Raw genomic sequence first — 16,460 nt, forward strand, 5'->3', positions numbered from 1 at the left:
ACTGACCTTCAAGACATCTCCTTTCAATTTCAATTTTCCTTTCTTAACAAGGACTGTCAGGCTTTTTTCCCCCCACATAGGGCCTGACTAGACTCTGTACCCACCCCCAGTTTAACAATGACATCAGTAAAAAATCACTAAGATGCATCCTCTTGGGAATCTCAACATTTCCCAAACATGCCATCATTTCTCAGCACGCCCAACCTTTGTGATACTCCTTTCTTGCAATCAATCAACCCCTGCCCTCTACCCCAAGGAACTTTGGGTGTTCACCACCTTGAAGCCCATGCTTACAATTCTGGGAGGACCCCTGCACTCCAAGCACAAGCCACTACATTATCAAGAGCATCTGTGCAACCTTTTAATGACGTCTGTGGGTGATTCATTCAACAGAGGTTATGTGAGCTAGACACTGAGTTAAAATCTAGGGGAACCAAAAAAAAAAAAAAAAAAGACCTTGGCATCAAAGGCCTTCCATTCAGATGGCAGAGAAAGATGGCAGTGTAAATAGTAGATATACTTATGTATTGAGAAACTATCAGTGTTCCAAAAAGTGCTGCAGTTTCTGGCTCTAGAAGCACGGATGACAGAATACACGGAGACTAGAACAAGGGAAGCAAGGTCAATTCAGCTTTCAAGAGGAAACAGAGAGATGCAAAGCTACTGTTACAAAGGACACAGCCTTCCTAGAGGGTGACAGAAGAGGCCATAACACTCTGAGGACAGTGTGAGCAAAGGCCCGGTGGAGTGGCACAGCTTGCTAAGACAGGAAAAAGCAGCTTGGGCCTAGGGCTTGGGCATCAGTGCGGAAAGGAGGTTTCACTTTATTGGCTTCCTGGAGCCATTGTTGGGTTTTAAGCCAGCACTGCCACAGGGTGATCAGTGTTTTTAGGGGAATCATTTTACCAACGCGGCACAGAGAGCAAAGACAACTTGAGGCATGGTATAAATGGCTCCTGGATTTGCAGCTCCCTGGTGTCAGGTGCCCTGTGACTTTCATCTCTAGCTCCCCCCACAGGCTCATTCGCTGACCAGTGAGGGCAGGCTTTGTGCTCCTGGTGCCGAGCATGGGTTTGAGTGAGGAGAGGGTGCTTCAGGCTTGCTGTGTCCCTTGTCTATGAGGCATCAGGGAATCCCTGTGCGCTTCTCTTTCTTCATCCTTAAAATGGTGGCCCATACAGAGTCATCTTTCAGTTCTCCTTTGCTCTGACATTTCTGTGATTGTATAAGGGAGGTTCCCTATTTTTTTTTGAAAGTTTGCAGCCAATATTTGGCAATACTAATAACCGTTAAGAGAGGTGACAAGAAATTAGTGTACCATGAAGCACAGGTTGAAAAAAAAAAAGAACATTGCATCAACCAGTGGTTCTCAACCTTTAGGTCTCAAACCTTCAGGGGCTCGAACAACCCTTTCACAGGGGTCGCTTAAAGCTGTGGGAAAACACTAATATTTACATCATGATTTACAACAGTAGCAACATTACAGTTAGGAAGTAGCAACAAAAAAATAATTTTATGGCTGGGGGTCACTGCAACCCGAGGAACTGTGTTCTAGGCTCACTGCATTAGGAAGCTTGAGAACCACTGAATAAACTGTCTCTTGAGTGGTCGTTACCCTGGCTAATCTCTGCCTGCTGTCTGATACAGAGCTGTGCCCTCTGAGGTTTCTTCCTTTTGGGAGGAAACAAATAGAACTTTGAATACTGTAACCATGTGTCTGTAAGTACACTTGGAGAATGCTGGGGGCTTGAGAGGAACCCCTATGGTGGTGTTCCCTTGAACTTAGTTCTGTCTTTACTCGCTCTCCAGAGTACATAAAGCTCTGTCAGGTTCTCCATGAGCCATATGTAGATTTTTTTTTTTATTTTTGTCTGCAATTGATTTAACAGAGTAGGCCCTGATATTTCTGAAGCATAGGCATATTACTAGCCTGACCACCAGATATAAAATTCCACATTAGAACTACTACGGTGGCCCAAAAGAGGCAAATATTTCTCTTAACTTTGGAGCTATTTGGCTTTTATATTAATGAGTCTCCTCCCCTTGAGAAGCACCCTTTGTGGATAGGATGGCCCACTTGGCAGGGTGCCTGCCCAGCCCTGGCTTCAAGCCCCAGCACCACACATACCAGATATGCACGCATACACCTGCGATCACACTACTCAGACTGCAGGCAGGAGGATTCGAACTTTAAGGCCATCCTCCGCTATGTAGTGAGTTCAAAGACACCTTAGCCTATATGAGGGCTTGTCTTAAAAAACAGACAAGGGACTGGAGAGGTAGCTCAGTGTTTAAGATCGGCTGCTGTTCATGTAGAGGACCAGTGCTCAGTTCCTAGCACCCATCTTGGGCAGCTCAAAGCTGTTCATAGCTCCAGCACCAAGGAAACTGGTATTCTTTTCAGGTTTTCATAGTCACACGTGTGTGATTACACCACACACACACACACACACACACACACACACACACACACACAGAGGCAAAAGTAAGAAAGAATTTTTTGGGGGGCGGGGAGGGACAGAGTTTCATTATGTAGCCCTGGCTGTCCTAGAACTCTCTATGTAGACAAGGCTGGCCTCACACTCACAGAGTTCCACCTACTTCCACCTGCTGAGCACTGGGATTAGAGGTGTGCACCATCACACTTAGCGAAAGTAAAAGATACCTTGAATTTTTTTTTCCACTGCCAGGACAATTTATTTGATTGGGGATAGGGCCCTACTATGTAAGCAGGCTAGCCTGGAACTTAGCATGTCTCATCTCTGCAGAGTACTAGATTAGAGCATAGGCCACCACACACACACTACAGCATTGATTATCTGCTTTTCCACAGGTTATTTTTCTCAATTAAAATAATAAATTTTCCTAGTATATGTCTCTGTCCTAATTGAGCTCCGTGGGTGTTGGAATAAAATGATTTACATTTAACTTATTAGACGTGTTTCTTTTAACTTTTAGAACGTCGTGACCTCTTAGCTTTTTCTTACGGGATCCTACTCACTCTCCTTTACTGAGCTCATGTGTCTAATTCCTCAACCCAAGATCTATATTTACTCCAAAAAACCCATGAAGAAAAGTCTCATTTGCACCATATTTTCATAATAAATTATGCCCCTGGGTTTCTCTTTAACTGAAAAACAGAGCTGCTAATTTTATGCCAGGGTATAATTCTCTAGGTTGGCTTGTAAACCAGCCACAGAAATGTGGAGATGCTTCCACTGGCATGAGCCTCCCTTAAATCAAGAGGGAGGGAGGGAGGGAGGGAGGGAGGGAGGGAGGGAGGGAGGGAGGGAGGGAGGGAGGGAGACCTGTTTATTTCTTTGGAGGGCCGAAAAAGAAAGAAACAAAGACACACACACACACACACACACACACACTCCTCCATCCCCTCCCCTCCGCACCTCTCCCTCTTTGCTTGCTTGCCTCTCTCAGGCTCCAGTTGGGCTGGTCATGTTCCCATGAAGTGCCCGTTGGGCTTTGACTTAGCCAAGCCTCAGCTCTTTTTCAGAGACTTTTCATTCTGGAGAGTAAGGAATAGAGGGTTTGCCTCTAGAGTGTCACCTAAAAAACCAAGAGGAGTAATGTAGGGGCCCTCCCCACAAAGACAGCTCCCTTCTCTGGAGAGCTTTGGCATTCTGGATTTGAGTAAAAGTGCAGGCCCCTGTTGTTACATAAATAGTTACCTCTAATCCCATTCAGAGCCCCTAGAGTTCACTCACTAAGCTGCAGATTCAAGAAATGCGGGGCTAGGCCTGGAGGGCACATGCCTGTTCATAGCTCTTGGGAGGTGGAGGCTGAACAAAAGGTTATCCTTGGCTACATAGTGAATTTAAGGCCTGGGCTACTAATGACTCTCAAAGCAAAAATGAAACAAAATAATAGATAAGAAAGAAACATGGGGGTATAAGGTTACTGATGGAGGAGTGTGACACAGTGAGGAGAGGCCCTTGCTGCCAAACCTGACCACCTGAGTTCTTTTCTGGGAACCCACAGGGTAAAGGGAGAAAACTAACCCCCCAAAATTTCCCTCTGACCTCTGTACAAACACACACACACACACACTAACAAAAAATAAATACATGTGATGAAATATATTTTAAAAGATAATAACTAAGAATCAAGAGTTTCCTAACCAGGACACTGTGATACAGTTCTAAATGATATGTTCCAAAATTCCTATAGTTTGTTCCAAAACTCACCCAAGCACAGCTACCTGAATATCATTCTGGCTTCTCAGTGATAAGAAAAACAAAATAATATTCTCAGGAAAACCATCCACCTATAAGCTGGTGCTCAGTGCCTGTTTCCTTGTCAGCCAAGGCTGAAGATTACAAGAAAGTATTCATGCTGTAGGCAAAAGCTAGAGCTCTGTTGTCACAGTGTGAACCTATGTGCATGGACCCCAGGTGTAGTCCCCAGCATCACACAAGCCAGGTGCAGTGGCAAACTATAATATCAATGAAATGAGTTTCTCTTCCCACTTTTAGACACTGCAGAAGGGGGACAAAACACCCAAAGAGTCCTAGAAGGCTATAGAACATCACAAATTAATAAAAGATTGTGTGTGTGTGTGTGTGTGTGTGTGTGTGTGTGTGTGTGTGTGTGTGTGTGTGAGACAAGGTCTCCTGTAAGCTAGGCTGGCCTTGAACTTTCTACCCTCTGTTTTCCCCCTCCTAGTGCTAGGGGCCATGAATATCTCAGTGTTCTCCCAACTGCTTCTTTTGTCTGATCTTCCCCTAGTGGTACTGAGTGTGAAAGGGCCACTGTTCTGTCTGTCCTTGGAGGAATAAAGGGAATTGTGTATTGATTTTAAAAAATAACAGTACAGGAAAGATACATTGATGCTATTTAGGGAGGTTCTATGCGTACCCATCAGTGCGGACAGCAGTCAGGACTCCTGACAGCGCTGGCTGGGCATTGCCTTTGCAGTATGCAACTCACACTTACTGAAAACAAGTTCTTTGGACTGGAGGCATGGCTTAGTAGCAAGAGTACTTACAGCTATTGGAGGGGACCCAAGTTCTAACACCAGTACTCATGTCAGGCAGCTCACAACCACTTGTAACCCCAGCTCCAGGGGAATCTCATGTCCTCATCTGGGTACTGCTGGTACCCATGTGCTCTCTCTCTCTCTCTCTCTCTCTCTCTCTCTCTCTCTCACACACACACTCACACACACACACACACACACACAGAGAGAGAGAGAGAAAGAGAGAGAGAGAGAGAGAGAGAGAGAGAGAGAGAGAGAGAAAAGTAGATACAAATAAATATAATAATTAATATTTTTAATTAAAGAAAAACCGAAAGTTTTCAATGAGGAGCCATGCATCTTTACAAACATAGCTCTGCCTCACTTGTGTTCTTGAAAGGCTACTCTACAAACAACTGCAGCTTGTGGAGAAACGGAGCAGAAAAAGACGAATCATTTTTTAAACTAAACTTGTCAGTTTTAGAAACAAACCTAACAAGTTCCAGTGGCAATAGATAATCTTCCAGTAGAGGGGTGCCAAACACGTAAACAGATCTAAGTGCTGTTTTAGTAAACCATTTGCTCTGAGAACGCAGACCCAGTTCACCACGCTAGGGGGGGAGCCTACAGTGTGTGTCTGCAAGCCTGACCGCCTGGGTGTGAATCCTGATTGTCAGTTTCTTCCATATAAGTTCTTAGCCATCTGTGGCCTCAGTTTCCTCCCCTGTAAAATGGAAACAGTGGCAACGCCTGTTTCGTAGACTTGGTTGAACAGGGAACAGATTAATGCATGTACAGGGATTACAACATGTCTGGCATACAGGAGCAGTTGCTTTGAGAATCTTTGTAGCCATGAGATCCTCTGCATTCTTATTGGGAGTAGGACTTCCACCGAATGGAGGGGACAGACCTGGAAAGCTTGTAAGTGATTTCTAAAATCTGTCTCCTGGAATCCACGTGGTTTATATTAAGGCAGAAGTTGACATTTTTCCCAGCTAGAAACAGTATTTGTCATCTTATAGGCAAATTTGGTTTTGTTTAAAGATGAACTTTTCTTCTTCCTCCAGGACTCATTCATTCTCCCATTCTTTCTACCGGTGTAACATATGTTTCAATTAGAACAACTGGAGTTACCCTCAAAGGCAACAAGGAGAGCTGCATGCCATTGATGCTTAACTACCCAAGTTGTTACTAAGAAAAACAGTTTCGGAATGGCAATGTTCTCTAGGGGATTCATCTCTATTCCATTCAGCAAGTCAAGGGCCCAGAACTATTGTTTACATTAGCTCTGCTTCCTGGATTCACTTTCAATAATGGGGAGGAATCTTTTTGCCAGAGAGAACAGGAGTGACCGACCCTACATCCCTTCTCGTGCTGGGTCAGTAGGGCATGCACCCTGACCCAGAAAGGAAGCACACTTCTGAGTTAGATAGCTGCATCTTAGAGGGTTGGGGATGGGATCCTCCCTGCAGACTCAGCTGCCTGCCTGATCCCTCCGCAGGCAATGATGCAGAGTCCTCACCCTGCAAGATGGCTTCCTCACTGTGACAATGTGATAATGTGGAAGTAGGCCATGCTCTTCCTTCTCCTGTGGCTGCTTCTCCTCCGTGACCTGAAATGTGCCTCTTATGTCAAGTTTATTTGGATACACTATTACTTTGAGAGATGAAAATCAAGTTTCCACATCACCCCGTGCCATAACTATATTTGTAGGGAATATTTATAAAACAGATAATTTGTTAAATATAAATGATTCTGAGTCAAGACTAGAAAATAAACCCAACAATCTGGGAGATGGCTTGGTGTAAATATGAGGACTTCTATACAATGCCCAGGGCCCAAGTAAAAATACTTTGAGCTGTGATGCCCACCTAAACTCCAGCCCTGGAGAGGCAGAGGCAGGAAAATCTCTGGGACGTACAAACCAGCCAGTCTAGCTGAACCAACAAGCTTCTGACTCCGTGAGACACTCTAGCTTAAAGAAAATAGTGGAGAGCAATAAAGGAAGACTCCTGGTACCAATTTCTGGCCTCTAGGGAGACACACACATGCACGCATACAAATGCACACAGCAACGCCCACACAGAAAAGAAACACATATTCCATGAGTAATGTTAAGGTTGTCTAAGTCTTTCCACCCCAATCTAACACTACTATCCAAGTAGAGGCCTGCCTCTTGTAGACACAATATTGATCAGGTCTGGGTCAATGAAAATGACATCTTTAATTTTTCCTCCACGGGAGGAATCAGGAAATAGTCTGTTATTTCCAGTGCCAGCACCCAGTTCAATCCCTGGCACACTGCCTGGGCTATAAAGAGCATGTGGTAAATATTGATGGAATGGACAGTTACATTGCCACCCATTCCTGTAAGTCAGCCTGACTCGGGATGAATTCAGCCTCCTGAGGCTCCCTGCACGCATCTGCTCTGCATCTTCCCTTCCTCCCCCTGCATCTGAATGACCCTCCTAGGTGGACCTCTGATCTGGATCATCATCTGGCCATTGCTCCAGTGACCCTGTGAGGGCTGCAGTACAGTCTGCCACCGCAGCTGGTGGACAGTGATTGACAAGGGGAGCCAGACCTTCTTGCAGGGCCCAATAAGTCCTTTTCCTCAGCGTAGGCCTGTTTTCAGGATCCCTTATACTGCCAGAAACATGCTCATCAACAGCGTTGGTACCTGCCGCTGAGCTGCCCTTCCCAAGGCTTTACTGGGCTCGCTCCCTCGCTTGCTCATCCAATAACACTCTGAGAATCCTCTCTGTTTTATGACATATCTCTGGCCCTTTTGGCCACAAGGTGTCTTACTATCATGTTTTGCAGCTAAAAATCCCAATATGACTTCAATATAAGCATAAATTTATTATAGATTCCCAAAAAGCTTCAGGGACTTTGTCTGTTTCTTCCCTGGTTTGCAACAAGCTAGCCTTCAGGTCACGTGATTTCTTCCCTTAGAGGATTCTTTTAATTTTTTAATTAGGGTTTAGGGTTTTTTTACTTTTCTTCTTCTGTGTGTGTTTGCAGGATGTGTGCATATGTGTACATGTGTACAATGTGTATATGTGTGTGAGTGTGTGTGAGTGTGCATGTGTGCGTCCTTGACAGCATGTTTGCGTAGAATTCACAGGACCTCACCCAGTATTGGCCCTTACCTTCCAACCTCTCGGTGGGGTGGGGGTGGGGGTGACAGGATTTCTTTATTTGCTGCTGCAGGAGGGAGGGTGCCTAGATATTTGAACTCAGTTCCTCATGCTCACAGGGTAGGCACTTTACCCAATCACAGTTTCCCCATTACTCCCCCACAAACCCCATCTTCCTTCTCTTTTTATGTTTGTCTCTTCTCCCTACCACCCTTCTTTTTTTTTTTTCTCTTTCAAGTTCTGATCATTTATCTGTTACTCTTAGAAGCCTTTCTTCCCTCCCCCTTTCCCTTTTCTTTTTTTCTTTTTTCCTTTCTTTTCTTTTCTTCACTCTTGTCCTCAGAAGTAGAAGCTCTCCATGAGGACAGCTCAGGTCTTCTCACAATCTGCCCCTGACATTTTCCTTTGACTTCCTTTATTCTCTTGGCTGAATGTTCGCCATATTTTGCAGCCTCCTCCTTGTTTGTTTGTTTTTGTGTTTGTCTGCTTTGGTGTGTTGTTTCTTCAGAGCACTGTGTCAGCACTTGTGTTTCAGGGCAGGGGCGTGACAGGGTGCCAAGTGCTTTGGCCCTGGGCTTCTGACCTTCTTTGTTTGGGGCTTTCTGATAACACATTGATGGACATCATCTTCTTCAGGGATACTGAAAACTTTCAGATTCTGCTGGCTCTCTTGGTTCCCAACCTTTGGGGCACAGTAATATCTGTCAATCCAGGAATACCCTTCTGTAGGCATAATTTTTTGCAACCTACTTTTAATAAGGGTTCAACTTCCCCTCTAGACCACCACCCAGCATAAGTAGTGGAAGAGAAAAGTTATTAGGGTATGGGGGAAGTAGACCTGTTCAGCAATAGTTCTTTGGGGGCCAGCTCCATCCTCTTTGGCAGCAGTTCAGTCCCATAGCAACACCAAATATGACTCAGCAGCTATAGACCAGTCCTCTAGGCAGGTAGACACCAGGCATGAACCAGCAACTGTAGTTCAATCCAGAAGTAACCACCAGGCTCCCCAACCAGTCCAAGGTGAAGCCGAGGAAGTGGCAAGCTGCCACAGGAACCGCACAAGCAGTTCTTTGAGTTTCTTTCAATGGTGTCATCATTACCACAAGTAGTGCTCCACAACGCAATGTAAGGCGAACCAACACATGCATGTCACTGGTGAAGAATAGCAAGGCGGAGCCAACCAAACCCATGCTCAGTGCTTGTCTTCCATATGTATTCTCCTTCACCATGGATCCTTTCATGTGTTTGCTATATCAAAACATCATTTCACCTGTGTCTGCTTCAGGAAAACAGTCTTTCACATGTCTGCTTTAGCAAGACGTCCTTTCACCCGGGTGCCCCATCAATTGACATAATTGACTTTCCAAAGAGCTAGAAGCCTTCCACTTCACCCTTCTCTCTGTCTTGTACAATAACCAGGTTGATGACACTCAGGCTGGCACCCACAGTGCTTCCCCAAACAGCTTTGTGCTCCTCTCTCCAGTTCTCCCTGGTCTATAACAAGCATGTCCGTACTCAACAGCAGGCACACTCTGCCGTGGGGCGGACCTTGCTGCTGTTCCCATGACCATGGTAGTCTTCACCCAGAGCATCATCACATGCTTCTCTGTCCATGTGCTCTCCAGAGGAAGTCTAAAGCTTGTGTCTATCGTCCACTTCAACAAGCTTCTCACAGCCAGGGGGTGGAAAGGAGATGTTCAGCTTCAATTCAAAATGGCAGACTGCCTAAGAGGCGCCAGAAAAAGAGCTCTTCTTTTGTTGCCTGTGCTGGCCTCAAGTTCACGATCACCCTGTCTCAGCATCCTAAATGCTGACATGGCCATGTGTGCACCACTGTGCTTTGCTTGCTATTTCCCCCTCCCGCTCCATTTCATCCTCCCCTATTAAGGTTTTCCCTAGCTCCTGCCTCAGCTATAGGAGGTCTACATTCTACAGTTTTTTACACTGGTTTCACTAGCTGTGGTCAATTCAATCTCTATAGGGCCAGAGGCAAGTTGTGTCTTTACTCTAATCCCTTGGTTTCCTAATATTAAAAAAATAAATAAATAAGCATATCAGAGTATTTCCATTGTAGGGTTGTTACAACATAAAGAAAAATCCTAGGTTTCCCTAGTCTATAATTAAGATTCTGAGAGTTATCTTCCCCCTCAAATATTTTTGAGAAACTCATGAAGTGGATTAACTTAATGTATATTGAACACTCTGTGCCCACCACTGATTCAAGGCACACAAAGATAAACAAACCAGGAAAGTCCTTCCATGGTATTTACATTATAAGATAAGGAAAAGAACAACAACTGTGTCCTGGCTCAGTTTCTGTCAACTTGACACAAGCTACAGTCATCAGAGAGGAGGGAACCTCAATTGAGAAAATGCCTCCACAGGACTGGGCTACAGGCAAGGCTGTAGGGCATTCCCTTAATTAGCGACTGATGAGGGAGGGCCCAGCCTGTTATAGGTGGTGCCATCCCTGGGCTGGTGGTCTTGGTTCTATAAGAAAGCAGGCTGAGCAAGCCATGAGTAACAAGCCAGTAAACAACTCACCTCCGTGGCCTGTACATCAGCTCCTGCTTCCAGCTTCCTACCCTGTTTGAGATCCAGTCCTGACTTCCTTTGATGCTGAACTGTGATGTGGAAACATAGCCAAACAAATCCTTCCCTCCCCAAGTCTCTTTGGTTATGGTGTTTCATCACAGCAATAGGAACCCTGACTAAGACAAACTGCCTAGTAAGATAGATGGCTCAGTAGTAAAAGTGCCTGATGCCAAGATTGACTACCTGAGTCCCATCCCCAGGTCCCGTATGACAGGAGGAGAGAATGAACAACTGAATTCTTTTTCTCTGACTGCCCCATGTATTCCTTGGCATGCACATGAGCACTCGCTCGCAAACACGCATGTACAAAAAATAAATAATAAAATATAAAAGAAAAACAATAAAAAGGAATCAAAAGGATGGAAGAACACAAAATGGCTGAGTGTTGTGGAAAGCTAAGGTAGGAGGTACTAGGGTGTGACCAACAGTGAGGTCCCTTTGAGATACCTAGGTGCTATGCGGCCAGACCAGACCGCAGCTCACGATTAGTGAGCTTGGCTGGACCCATGATGGCAGCTATATAGTATGAGTTAGAAACCCAAATCAGGGCGTGAGCAGGGAGCCCTTGTGGCTACCCCAGTCAATGATGCTTTTCAAAAACAGGAAGTAAGACAGTCTATGTTTTCAGCATCAATGCTCACCTGAAGTGTTATTATATAATTACATGAAATAATTGCTAATGCCTTGTAAGAAGGCTAATGCCTTGAAGAAAACATCTCCTGCCATCATAACTGGTCCATGTTATTGGGTCTATAGGGTACCAAGGACCATGGCAGCCTGTGAGATGTCTGACAGCATCCTCTTTCAAAGTAGGAAATGGAAAGCTCTCCTCCTCACAGCGTGTTCAGGTACTGTTTGGGTGGCTGGCTCCAGAAACAGTTCATATTACACAGCGGCGTGTTTTTGTTTCTCTCTGAAAAGATACATATTGGGTCATGGCTTAGTCTTGACATGAATTGGCCATAGGCTTGGTCTTCTAGTGCCAAAGACTAGCCTTGCCATTCAGACTCTTTCCTCCACATGCTGTGCCCTCTGTGAGACCCTCCTCTATCTGCCAGCCATCAGTCTATCTTGGAAATCTCACACATTTCTGTCTACTCCTGACAAAACCCTCGTAGAGCTAAGACCTAGGGTTTCCCCCAGCAGAATTTTCCATCCCTTGTAAACCAGTGGATACCCACTGATGCCCAAGGAAAAGGGATACTGACCTTCTCTGCGTGACAGATCTCTTTGTCCAGAGTCTGCTTGGCTAGAACTTCGTATTGTGTAAGAAGTAGAAAGTGTATAAAGCTCTTAGCATAGATCTATTTGGTAGGTGTTCAAAAATTAGAAACTATCATTTTCATTTAGCTAGTACCTTAATGAGACACTATGCATTTGCCTGTAATGAATAAATAATTATATTTACGGGCAGCAGAGTTTGCTCAGTGGTTAAGAGCACTGTCTGCTCTTTCCAAGGACCAGAGTTCTATTCCCAGGCCTATGAGTTGTCTCACAGCCATCTGTAACTCCTGCTCTGAAGAATCTAATGTTCTCTTCTGACCCTGGCATGCACCCCCACATAAGTGACATAGACTTGCACAGACATATGCACATACACCTAAGCTTTAAAAATATAAAAATAAAAGTTAGGGCTGGAGAGATGGCTCCGCAGTTAAGAGCACTGAGTGTTCTTCCAGAGGACCCAGGTTCAATTTCCAGCATGCACGTGGCAGCTTATACCTGTTTGTAACTCCAGTCCCAGGGTTTCTGACACTCTCACACAGACACACATGCAGTCAAAACACCAATGCACATAAAATACAGATAAATTATAAATAAATAAATAAAAATAAATAAAATGTATCTTTAGAGGTACTTAAGATCACTTACTATCGTCTAGAGGACCTGAGTTTGGTTTGGTTTCCAGCACTCAAATCAGGTAGTGCACATCTGCCTGTAACTCCAGTTCTTGGGAATCTGATGTCCTCTTCTGGTTTCCACAAGAACCTTCACTCATGTGCATAACGTCCCCCCCCACACACACACATACACATAAGTAAAAATAAAATAAATCTTTAAAAAGAAATAAATTGGTTGTTCATATTTTTCTTTGAAACTGTATAAAATCATATACTAAATAATTAGAGACACAATTACTTAACAAAACAACAAGATTCTAGACTACAGCTGTTTTAGCAGTCTTTCACTTATTGAAGCCACTTCCACACATGGCCACTGCCTGGTTACAGCCCCAACAATTTCTCTAAAATTGCTCTCCCTAAACCCAATAGCTCTTGTTAATACCATTCCTTACGAAGAAGATGGAGGGTCTGGGAAGGGAGGGTACTCGGAGGTGGATGACAACCTGGAGCAGAGAATTCAAGAGTGGATGAGAGGGAACAAGAAGGAAGGCCATTAGTTTCCAACATGAAAGAATGATTCAGAACCTAGGTTGGATCCAACCACTCACTTTCCTCACAAGTCAGGCAGTCTAGTTAGCAGCCAACTCACCAAAAGAGGAGAAAAACTCCAGGCCCAAATGAACTCCAAACAGGTACAGGCTGAAGAATCACAGTAGGCCCAGAAAGAAGACAGCAAAGAATAGATGATGGGAAATCCAAACTCACAAAGCCAACGGTGCATCTTTTTCTGGGAATGTCTGGTGACAGATGTAAACCCACAGTTATCTCTGTCAGAGATGAGAGATGGCTCCCAGGAACACTCCTATACTGGATTTTATGTCAACAAACTGCCCGCCACACCCAACTTCCTCTTTGAGGTGAAACTGCCCCACCCACAGCCCCCTGCTCTGTGCAGCAGAGCTAGGTTGTTCTTTACCCAGGAATGGCTCCTGATTGGACCAGGGATTGGGCTGTCACCTGAGGGCTGCCTCTCCAAAACAGAGTGCAAAAGATGAGCTTCATCAACGGATTCCACCCTTCCAGGTCATGGATCAGAAGGCAAGATATAAAGAAGCCTTTGTCTATGGAAAAGAAGCTGAAGGGATGCCATACAGTTGAGTGGACCCTCAGAAGACGGTGGCAAAATCAAGGCTGTGAGAAAGCAGAACAGTATGATAAGAATGGGGTTCGTGAAAGGGCAGCAGTTATGAGGTAGAGAAAATGTACCAAGTCAGGGTCAGAAGAGTCTGCTAGCTAGAAGAGGTAGGAAGGGAGACATCCTGCACAAAGAGACTGAGCAGTGGGGACCTCTATCCTGAAGATCTTGTCAGCCACTTCCTGTCACCTGGATGCACCTGACTTAATAAGCCCTGTGTTCTTCATGAGGCCATGCCCAACTCTGCTGAGTTCCTATGTGCTGAGCACCACCACCCAAGAATTACACGTGGTTCCAGGTATCTGGGATCCATCAGTGAAGGGATGGATTAAAAAGCATGCTTATAGAAGAAGAGATGAATACATATAAAAGCAGGGGCTGTGGATTTATTTAATCAGCTCTTGTACAGTTACTGAGAGATTATCCCTAATCTATACTTCTAACAATAGACTGTCTGCTGCCCGGCTGCGCACCCCAGATACTTGCTGTTTGAATCTTGCCTGGATTACATTTTCTCCAACAGTCTGTTCTAGGAGAGCATGTCACTGGGGCATGTGACCATCCCCCTACCCTTCATCTCTCACCCTCCATCCCCCAACCAGTAATGGAAACTCTACCTACCCTATACTTCAGTAATTGACTGTAGCCAGTTTTATTTAACCAATAGCTTAAAATTGGGGCACTAGGTTTACATAGCACCACTTGGTTTGTGTGAGGATCTGCTCTTGGGGGGGCTACCAGATCTTGGGGGGCAGTATTTAGCATCTGAATACATAGCAGCACCACACCAACCCCCAACAGTCTCTGTTTCAAAGGACCAACTTAAAAGATCTCCTAGCTGGGCACCCCATGGCTTGTACCTAATCTCTGTACTCAAGAGGCCAAAGCAGGAAGGTTGCTGTGAATTTGAGACCAAATAAGACTACATAGAGTGTTTCAGGACCACTACAGAGTATGGCTACACTGTCTCAAAAGCCAAAGGAATGAGAAAACCACCACAGGCAGGGGGGGAGGGGTGGGGGAGGGGTTGGGTGTGGGGAAGGGGCAAGGTGTAGGTGAAGGGTCACTCTCCTGCCCTCAGCTGTCTCATGCTCCATCACTGTGGCATCAGGGATTCTACTTCCTCTTGGGAACACAATTCCTGTTCCTCTGCCCACATTGCTGGTGGCTGGAGAATCAGAAACAGTACTTAGTAGCAGAGTGACCAAAAGTCCACTTTACAACTTGGCTTTGTCATCGACTTGTTTGCCCTTTGGCACGTCTCTCAGTTGTAAACCGATGATAAAACAGCACCCTTATCATTGCATTTTGGCAAGAATTACAAGGTATACTATATCCAAATCTTCTCTTGGAAGGCCAAAGCAGTCCAGAGTCGGAAACTCTCGGGAAACTTCTTTCTGCTTGGGGCATCCCTTCCCAGGCACTGTCTGCCCTCAGGAGTGCTAATAGTACCGGATAAACTGTCGTTAGAAGGAAGGAAACGCACAGTGTGACCTCTTGGGTGGCACCGAAGGCACCCCTTGGGTGTTGGTACACAGTAGGTGGCTGAGCCGAGGCTTCAGGTCTTCCTGGCAGGAGTGAGCACTGGCCTTCCCACACTGCTCCTGGTTGTCTCTCCAGAAGTAATGGCTCTGGGCTAGACCACATGTAAATGCAGGGCTGTCATCTGAAGAGGAAATTGAGAATTTCCCAAGTGAAATTTCCAGGATGAGCCTGGTGCTTTTGGTACTCCAGCTTCCTGGAGAGAGAGAGTCGACTTGGGAATTCCTGTTGCTGGTTACATAACTGACAGCTGACTATCTCTGTCTTGCAGAACATGGCTGAGCTTCCAGGTTAGGCGGCTAAAGTTCGCATCCTCAGCTAGAGCCCCTAGGGCTGTTTGCTTTCCGTCACTGTAACAAAGTATCTCAGGCAAATTAACTAAAGGAGGAAAAGCGTTATTTTGTCTCTTGACTTCCTTCTTCATTCACCTGGTGGGGCTGCTGCTAGGCCTGTAGTGAGAGTTCCTTTTGGTAGGAGCTCCTGGCAAAAGAAAGCTGCTTATCCTTGGTGGCCAAGATGCCAAGAAGAGAGAAAAGAGGAGCCAGAGTCCCAGTGACTCCTTCAATACAACCCCAGTGACCACCTTCAGTTAGCCTCATTGCCCGAAGGCTGCACAGCCTCCGTAGCTGATGACTAATTCAGAGGACATTTCACACTTAAGACTGAAAGAAAGGTTTGATGAAATCCTGGCAGAAACCCGTTTCTGTTTTCTTTTATATTTATTTTTATTTCACGTTATTTGTTTGTTTTGAGATAGATTCTTACTATGTCGGCCTAGAGCTCACTCAAAGTGATCCCCCGCCTCTGTCTTCAAGTGCTAAGATTAAAGACGTGTGATATCATGCCTTGTCCTTATCTGTTTTCAGTTATGAATAATGGGGGGCTCCTTCTGGGTCAGGCCAGCCCTCTCAACAACGTGGGCAGCACTAGTCTGCGCAGATTAACCAATCTTGGTTTGGTTGTACGGGTTGGCACACTGGTGAACAGGACAGAGTGGACCTGTCCGCATGCAACTCTCAGCTTCTAGTTCTTGCAAGTTTTAAAATCTGTTACTTTAATGAAACGCTAACATCCAACTGTGCTTCTAGACCTCTTGCCTATAAAACAGCAATAATAACACCATATGTCTCTTACATTAGCATAGGTTTGAATTAGGTGACATAGCCACATTCTGA

General features: G+C 45.2%; 1 protein-coding gene across 1 annotated transcript in view; it reads right to left on the minus strand.

Annotated features, from left to right (window-relative positions):
* Notch2 (notch receptor 2) overlaps positions 1-13,363 on the minus strand; it is a 170,484-nt gene extending 157,121 nt beyond the window's left edge. The window contains exon 1 of the mRNA XM_029475637.2: positions 13,314-13,363. Coding sequence (XP_029331497.1) covers positions 13,314-13,329 — 16 coding nt within the window. The 5' untranslated portion in view covers positions 13,330-13,363. The remainder of the gene's footprint in view (positions 1-13,313) is intronic.
* Positions 13,364-16,460: the final 3,097 nt, after the last annotated feature.

Source organism: Mus caroli, unplaced genomic scaffold (genome assembly GCF_978045245.1).
Source record: "Mus caroli unplaced genomic scaffold, Mus_caroli_1 scaffold_3, whole genome shotgun sequence".
Classification (NCBI taxonomy): Eukaryota; Metazoa; Chordata; class Mammalia; order Rodentia; family Muridae; genus Mus; species Mus caroli.